Source organism: Triplophysa rosa, linkage group LG6 (assembly GCF_024868665.1).
Source record: "Triplophysa rosa linkage group LG6, Trosa_1v2, whole genome shotgun sequence".
Lineage (NCBI taxonomy): Eukaryota > Metazoa > Chordata > Actinopteri > Cypriniformes > Nemacheilidae > Triplophysa > Triplophysa rosa.
The window spans coordinates 27,066,111-27,075,208 of NC_079895.1; the positions used below are offsets into that span (position 1 = coordinate 27,066,111).

At 44.3% G+C, this 9,098-nt stretch overlaps 1 protein-coding gene across 1 annotated transcript in view; it reads left to right on the forward strand.

Moving 5' to 3' along the window:
* osbpl6 (oxysterol binding protein-like 6) overlaps positions 1 to 9,098 on the forward strand; it is a 38,959-nt gene that overhangs the window by 21,855 nt on the left and 8,006 nt on the right. The window contains 12 exon segments of the mRNA XM_057335721.1: positions 17 to 187; positions 417 to 525; positions 640 to 743; positions 1,399 to 1,491; positions 2,154 to 2,186; positions 4,588 to 4,747; positions 4,831 to 5,025; positions 5,027 to 5,208; positions 6,544 to 6,681; positions 7,160 to 7,247; positions 7,953 to 8,206; positions 8,824 to 8,961. Of these exon segments, the coding sequence (XP_057191704.1) occupies positions 17 to 187; positions 417 to 525; positions 640 to 743; positions 1,399 to 1,491; positions 2,154 to 2,186; positions 4,588 to 4,747; positions 4,831 to 5,025; positions 5,027 to 5,208; positions 6,544 to 6,681; positions 7,160 to 7,247; positions 7,953 to 8,206; positions 8,824 to 8,961 (1,665 nt within the window).

Consider the following 9,098-nt stretch of genomic DNA (forward strand, 5'->3'; position numbering starts at 1 on the left):
TAATCTCTCCGTCAAGGTGAAATCTCCAGACGTTTTTGACATCTGGGTGTGCAAGCTCCGCCATCATCGCTTGTTCCGTCAGAACGAGATCGTCCGCTCTCCTCGTGACGCTACGCTACGGACCTTCCCTCCGTCTGCCAGCGCCGAATCTCCCCAGACCACCCCCTCCAGCGCACACCAAAGCAAGGTCACTGCCGCCTCCTCCGTCCTCTGCGCGTCTGTAAATATGTAATGATGTTGGAGCAGCTCGCCGTCTGCTTGACTACACAACCTTCTGTCTGTCTAGACAAACACTTTCTGATCAATCGGGGCTGTGTTTTATTGAGAATGTTCACGGGCTATGTGACGGCTTTTGTACTGAGAGCTTTATTTACAATTGTACCAAAATTCAGATGTGTGTGTATGTCATCGATCAGGTTAAACCCGGCAGTCTGTCGTGGCAGCTGCCTCCGTCCTGTAGTAATGGACAGAGTAAAGTAGCCGCCTGGTTACAGGAGTCAGAGGAGATGGACAAGTGCACAGAAGGTAATGTTTCATGAAACTGCTTCTGTGCTTCATCAACAAAAAATAGAAAAAACTAGAAATCTGGTTGATTCAGTACAAACAGGTGTGAAATCTACAGGTGTGTGTGTGTTTCAGAACTCGCCTACTGTCAGTCTAGTCTTCTGGAATTGAATCAACTGCTGCAAAGTCTGGAGATCCTTCAGAGGACACAGTCAGCTCCAAACTTCACCGACATGCAGGTACACACACACACACACGCTCGCACACACGCACACACACACGCACACACACGCACAAGCGCTCACACACACACACGCGCACACATGCGCGCACGCACACACACACACGCACAAGCGCTCACACACGCACACACACGCGCACACATGCGCACACACACACGCACAAGCGCTCACACACGCGCGCACGCACACACACACACGCACACACATGTGCGCACGCACACACACACACGCGCACACACGCTCTATGTAACGCCTGATAGACAGATTCCATTTGTTTTATTCAATCTCCCATCAGACAGTGCAGCTCTGTGTTGGTCAGACTGGTCTTGTCGCTCTATGAGCTGATCATGGCAGTAAACGCCTGATATTGTCACTCTTACACAGATATCAAATCGTATTTCAGAACCATATTAGAAAGTGGCCCAAATCAGATGTCGGATGTTATTTTTGTTATTGTGTTGGATATATGCATTGGATATGTATACGGTATCGACTCAGACATCCTCACTGATGTCATTCTCATCACTTTCTCTAACTATAAAGAGGTCATCACCAGACATCTCATCTGCTCGCGTCACTGCCGGCGGTTTCTGCTATTAACCCTCTCACCCGTGTGTGTGTGTGTGTGTGTGTGTGTGTGTGTGTAATGTAGAGTAACTGTGTTGATTTGAGAAAGAAAGAGAAGCGAGGCAGCAGAAGATGGAGGACTAAAAGTGTCAGCAAAGATGCAAAATTACAACTGCAGGTACACCACACTCATCTCCAGCACTCATTCACTGAACATCAGATCGGTCACGACTGTAGCATGCTTCATCGTCCACAGCACAGATTATTCAGCGTGTGAGAATACACCTCTATCATCGGACGTAATTCACTCGTCACAGTCTGTGAGAGTTTAATGTGTGTATTTAACTCCACTTTCCCCTCTGAACACACGTCATTATGTCAGTGCTTAACCTCTGAAGATAAAGAGAATGAGCTGAGCTCAAACACTCCCCACACCTGACATTTCACTCGCTGGATCCATTATAAACCATTTCACAACCATTTCACAACCCTTTCACAACCTTTAACAGCATGTCAGCCACCGTTTAAAGGACATGTTTTCTTTTGTTGTTGTTTTGTTGATTGTTTCTTCATGTTATTCTTTGTGGGTTTGTCTATAGAGTTGTTCGGTCTACTCCGCTGTTGTTTTTAAATGTGCTTTGTAAATCAGAAGACAATTATTGAGGGATGAGTCAAAATGATTTTCTCAGTTCTAGACATCATGCCACAGATGTTGTTCATAGAGTTTAACATGAATCTTGTATTGAACTCGCTTCATAAGGTCATGTGTGGTCAATTGTGACAGGTCTTGTGTGATGCTATGTGTGTGTTGATTGAGAATGTGTCTTGTGTTCACTCCAGGTCCAGTCCCTTCTTCAGTCACACATTGCGAAAGTAAGCAGAACCATCGCTGTGATGTCATCTTGCTATCACATCATGACATCATCACGCTGTAGTCTCTCAGACGCTTGCGCACAGGGCTGATTCACATTGGCTTTTCTATACACTTTTATAGAAGAAATGTTAGTTTACCCTGATTCTCAGTGGAAGAAACAAGGTTATTTTTGTTTACTAAAATTAAAATTTTGAAAACGTCTCTGTTCATTGAAATCAAATCAAATATTGACCTAAAAATTATGGGAAAAACTTCACCAAAGGAAAAATTGAAACGTTGTCTCAAAAATAAATTGAAATAAGTTAAAAGCACTCAAATTACAATAATAAACAAAAACTAAAATAGAAATGAATTCATATTATATAGCAACAAAAAGCATACAAATAAATGATAAAAAGACAAAAGCATATACCAAAATTTCTAAAACTTTCTAAAACTTGAAAGATCTAAAAATAAAAGCTAATTTAAAAGATTAATAAACTAAATAAAACCAAAATCAAAACTATAATAACTCTGGTGAGAAATCTTATTACCGACCAGCCTGGTTTAGAGCTCCCCAGCTAACACAGTTACGTTGTGACGACGTACCTGGACCGGACCATATTCGTTGCCACGACGTACCAAATAACGTTCCAGTGACGTAACTTTGTGATTCCCATATTCGTCATGACGACGTAACATTGGATGTTGCTTGGACGTGGTGATTACCTTCTGAAGACACACGTGGAGCGTACCATATAGAGTAGGGATGTAACGATTCACCGTGAGCCGGTTGAAAATCGATTATAATGTGTGACGATTCAAATCGGTTGATCGCAATACATTTTTTGAACAGCAGGGGCCGCCATGTTCACTGCAAACCTAAACGTGGACATGCTGATATTTCTTAAATGCAAAAAAATCCAAGAAAAGCACAGACAGTATTAGTTTGTTTATATTAAAGAGACTTTTTCTATTATTAATTTGTTTTAAAATTGCAGTTTAGTTTTGTTATTTGAAATATAAAAATATATTATACAAAGAAACGTGAAGCATTTAAGAAATAGTGCAAGGGAAGTTGTTCATTTCTAATTTGTTTCAACTCATTTTGTAAAAGTAAATCGTGAATAAATCGCATCGTGAGATCAGAATCGTGAATCGCATCGCATCGTGAGCTGAGTGAATCGTTACATCCCTAATATAGAGGGTATGCACATCGTCACTTTCCCACGTGAACACGCCAGAACGCGCCTGCTTGAGTGGTAAAACACTGGGCAAAATGAGTGGTTACAATATCAGGAAACGCAATTCCGCGCAACATTTGAGTGTCTAAGAACACCTGATTCCTGTGTAAGTCATAAGGTAGTCGTAAGGATCACCGTCTTGTCCAGCTGCTTGTAGTTTCAGCAAATAATTGCGTGTTTTAGTCCCGGTTTTTTGTTCCTCCTATTGAGCGCAGCCATTTTGCCTTAGTTTTACCACTCAAGGGAGCGCGTCCCGGCGTGTTCACGTGGGAAAGTGACGACACGTGCATACCCTCTATTAGTCGCAGCGACGTACAAAATAATGTTTCTGGGACGTGATGAGCACGTCCTAACGACCAAACAGTCACGTTGTTAAAATAGTTTTTTATTTAATTTCAACAATTATCATCCCTCCCATGGAGGATTAAATTCATTTGCGATTCAATTTTATGCATAATTGGAGTAATGCTCTATTCAAATATGTATAAAGCACAGTATAACGATGAATAAAACTCAACACAGCACTGTACATCACAATCAGATATTTTATTAAGATACTGGAGGAAATGACCTAAATAATCAAAGACTTCAACACAATATAGAGGATTTAAACCAAGCAGATATGTATTGACAGAGACGAATAAACATTATATTCTTGTCTCACCACATAAGTTTGTCAGGTTGTCCGTTTTTAGAAACAACACTCAAAAGCTTCTTTAGTCGCACTCACAAACATCAGGGTCCGTTCATTTAAAGGCGCCAAATCGATGGAAGATCGCTCGAATAGGTGTTTACTCTCACACCTGTAAGGTATAAAGTAAAGAAAGAATATGAATAAACCGCTCAAGTAATATATCAGGCAATGAAGTTAAGGGTTAAATGAGCAGCCGGCTGTCGGGTCCTGATCACGCTGCCTGTACACGACCCCTTACATGTATAACCATCAGTTTAAAGACTTACAGTAGTGAAACCATGGTTCATTTTTGACAAACGACTTCATCACAGCCTGTTTTCAGCTCATGATGTGTGACGTGTTGCTGAGGGTTCACTGCTGCGTGTCTCAGAAGTAAACTTCTCTTCGCAAAGTGTGTTTCACGTCCTCGCTGGATGGAATCGCTGGGCTCTGGGAGGGAATCCGACGTGTGCGTTCTCACTGTAGTTTGTGTGTGTTTTTCAGGTTCCGTTGAGCGCGAGTATGTCTCAAGTGCGTCTCCACTCCTCCAACCCTAACCTGTGTGCGGAGCTGGGGGATTTTCAGACCCCTGTCACGCGTCTGACCGACGGCGCCGGCGACTACATCAAACTGCAGGAGGATTTCTGCATCGTGGCTCAGAAGGGTAAACAAAAGCATCGTGCCGTCAGTCACGCGAGAAATAAACGGACGGGTCGTAATCCAGCGTGAACTGTGTGTGTGTTTCAGTGCACTCTCTGCTGAAGTCTGCCTTCAACACCGTGGCCATAGAGAAAGAGAAGATCAAGCAGGTGTTGCTGGACCGAGAGCAGACCGGCCAGCCGGCACACGTGATGACCCTTCGCCGCTCGCTGTCACAGGTCAGCCCCGCCCACCGCTGCCCTACCGCCTCTGTACATCTGTGTTTATTTCACACACTAGCATCAGGATTCCAGGTGTTTGGGCTTTAGATCCAGGTCATTCGTCAGCTCGTGTGTTTCGGATGCTTCTGTTGTTCAGGCCTTGTCGCAGAACGTTGAGCTGAAGAGCCGTCTGAACCGGATTCACTCCGAGTCGGTTCTGTCCGAGCAGGTCGTGAGCGTGAACATCATCAGCAGTCCAGATGAGGTTTGATCTTCTCTCTCATCACTTATCATTCGATCTCACGTATCATTCGATCCTCAGTGAGGTCACGGTTGTTTAGAAAGCGGTCGTGGAATGCCGTGAAGCAGAGAGGGAGAGGAGGGGTGAAGGTGACACGCTGACCGCTCACACTCAAGGACCTCACGTCAGGTGTTACTGTGTCTCTCTGAACACAAGCGTTTTGTGTTCGACTGGATTTCAGCTCAGTGATGTTTTGATCATTGTTCTCAATGGCTACGTTTACATGCGCACCAATAGCGCGATCATTACATGACAACACGTCTTATGCGTCTGATGATTTGCTATAATACACAGCACAAGCGATGACCTCAGATACAGTAGGTGTGTGTTACTGGCTATAGTTTGAATATATTCGCGTCAAATGCAAAACACCGTTCTCACGGTTATTCGCCGCCGTGATGAATGTAGAAATATGATGGGGAATGCCTCCGCAACGTTGGTGTACGCCGTCATCGCGTTCGCGTTGTTTCTGTGTGAAGATACGGAGCGGAGACTGCTGACAGCGAGTTGTGTTGACAGTAAAACTTTAGACTGTCATGTTAACCATCAATTTGCACTTAAAGGGACAGTTCACCCAAAAATGAAAATTCTGTCATCGTTTACTCCCCTTCGAGTTGCTCCAAACGTGTGTAAATGTCTTCGTTCTGATGAACACAGATGAAGGTATTTGGAAAAATGCTTATAACCAGACAGATCTCGACCCCCATTGACTCCCACAGTAGGAAAAAATACAACGGTAGTCAAAAGTGCCCCAGAACTGTTTGCTGTCTGACATTCTTCAAAATATCTTCTTTGGTGTTCAACAGAACAAATAAAATGATAAAGTATTTTTTCCTACTGTGGGAGTCAATGGGTGTTGAGATCTGTGCATTCTTCCAAATATCTTTCTTACGTTTATACACATTTGGAACAACTCGAAGGTGAGTAACTGATGACAGAATTTTCATCTTTGGGTAACAGAAGCACATGCGCACCTTGGTCAGAGCAGTAGAAATGCGATAAGGTGTTCACATGCCTTCTTATTGCGATTAAAACCGGCGTACGCCACATACTGTATGTTACTTGGATTATGCGTTTGCATGAGGTCAAGTGTCATTATTGTCAAAATCCTATGTATTATAATCGCGTTATGAGGGTGCATGTAAACAATGTTTTTATCATTCTCTCAGCATTCGTGTGAATTCTCTTCGACTCATCCATCTCAGCATTTAATGATGCTTTGAAACATCATCTGCACAAGACCTAACATTATGTGTTATTGTGGGGTAACATCATTTCTTTAAATGTGTGTGTGTTCAGACAGGTGAGCCGCTCCACGTGGGCGTCCCTCTGTCCCAGCAGGTGGCCAATGAGAGCAGACTGTCAATGTCCGAGTCTGTGTCTGAGTTCTTCGATGCTCAGGAGGTTCTTCTGTCAGCCAGTTCATCAGAGAACGAGGTGGGAAAAGTAAATGTGTGTGCACTCGTCAAAACAAAGGTGCTTAAAAGGTTGTTCACAGCGATGCCACGGAAGAACCATTTCAGGTTCCACAAAGAACCGTTCAGTCAAAGAGAACCATCTCTTTCTTACCTTTTCATAATCTGATGTTCTTTATGGAACCGTTTAGACCACAAAGGTTCGTCGACGGCATCGTGAAGCACCTTCAGTTTTAAGAGCGTATGTTTGGGTGTGCATGGCACAGTGAAAGTCGGATTCAACGCATCCGTGATTTCAAAATAATTCAGTTCTTAGGTTATGTTTGGGCTTTCACACAAACGTTTCGCAGTTGTCGTGATTGCGTGTAAGTGTGTGTTTGTTTGCTTGCACACACAGACCGCCGAAGGTCATCACACACACACATTTTCCAGTTAGTCAGCACTGCGCAAAATGAAAGACATTGAGTAACATCACCTCCCTCGTTCTCTCTCCCTCGCAGGCCTCTGATGATGAGTCTTACGTCAGCGATGTGAGCGATAACATTTCAGAGGACAACGCCAGCGTCACAGATAGTGTTTCCAGACAGAGTAAGATCTGCCTTCTGTGTTTATCAGAGCAGGACGCTGTCCTGACGCCAGACGTGACCTTTGTCGCACACACACACACACACACACACACACACAGACATTGAAGGACAAACACGCATAGAGACACATTGACTGTGACTGACCACACATTTCTTGATGGTTTTCTTGAGATTCAGCCAAACTCATCTGCCATATCAAATCATTTGTGTCAGTGGCAGCTGTTATTTGACATTGGATCAGAGAGAGAATCAGAAGAACTGTTTCTGTTGTGTTGATGATTCAGCACGATCTGTGCTGAATCATCTTTCATCCAATATGTTGTTCTTTATAGGTTACAACAACGCACAACACACTTTCTTTTATGACTGACAATCATAAAATGCCACTCGCTCAAAACTGAATGAATGGATGAATGGGGCGGTGTCATCCTCATCCTTATCGCACGTGTGGCTTAACCATTATTGAGTTATATAAAACATTACTTTTATTCAACCAAACAGAAATGTTTTGCTTTTCAACGGAATTAATCCTTAAATTCGGACTGATTTTGAGAGCCAGCTTGAGCAGAATATTTCATTTGCAGATTCATAAAGAAAACTTGATTTATATTTATATATATATATTTACACTGTTATTTATTTTGATATCACCATCATAACGTTCACTATATTTCCAGCATCAGTGAGCGTTTGTTGTGTCCCGCAGTGCCGAACGGAGATCTGGCCAGCGGTGCGCTCCGTAACGGGCGGCGTTCGTGTCTCCCGGCCCCCGCCCCGGACACGGCCAACATTAACCTGTGGAACATCCTGAAGAACAACATCGGGAAAGACCTGTCGAAGGTGTCCATGCCGGTGGAGCTGAACGAGCCGCTCAACACGCTGCAGCACATGTGTGAAGAGCTGGAGTACACGGAGCTGCTGGATAAAGCCGCTCACACGGACGACCCGTACGAGCGCATGGTACGACACCTGACAGCCAATGAGAGCACGGCAACTGTCATGATCACACCAATCACACTTTAGACATGCTTTAAAATGTAGAAATGTCACTGCGTCTTCAAGGGTCGGCTTTGACTGTTCCAAAGCGTACGTATAGGGACCCATACCAACAGCTAATGAGGCAGTGTGACGGCCCTGTGCTAGACCAGCTGAAAACCACCAGTCAGAAGCCGGTTTCAGCTGGAGCTTTCGGCCGTCTGAGGACATACATGAATGTTCACACACATTCGCCCACATCCTGTGAAATACTAGGATAAAGTCACACAGCGCCTGAAGCAGGAGCGCACGTCCCTCGTGAGTGAATTCAGTCTCTGGCCTCATTACCGGCTGTGATGTAGCCCAGTTTAACCACACTCACACACCCACGTCCTCCACAACTTTAACGTGTCAGGTAAATGTTGCCAATGCGCATGTTTTCAGCGTGAAACATGACGCTTTGCTTGTTTCTGGGTCATCGGTCCTGACAGCCTATCAGATGTTAGCATTTGGACTATGTTGTTGTTAATCTGTAGTTTCGTGGTTGCGTTAGAATCCTTCTGGCATCAGCGCTGTGACGTGTTCTCACTGTGTTTGTGCAGGTTATCGTGGCAGCGTTTGCGGTGTCGGGATACTCGTCCACCTATTACAGAGCAGGCAGTAAACCCTTCAACCCGCTGCTGGGTGAAACATACGAGTGTGTGCGTGAAGACAAGGGCTTCTGCTTCTTCTCTGAACAGGTGCAAACACACACACACACACTTTACCTGTGACACCTGCTTCAGGTGAGGTGTTTATCTTCAGTGCGGAGAGAGAGAGAGAGAGCTGTCTCGTTGGGGAAGGCTGCGTCCTCCGGAGGTCTCATTTGAAGCTTGTT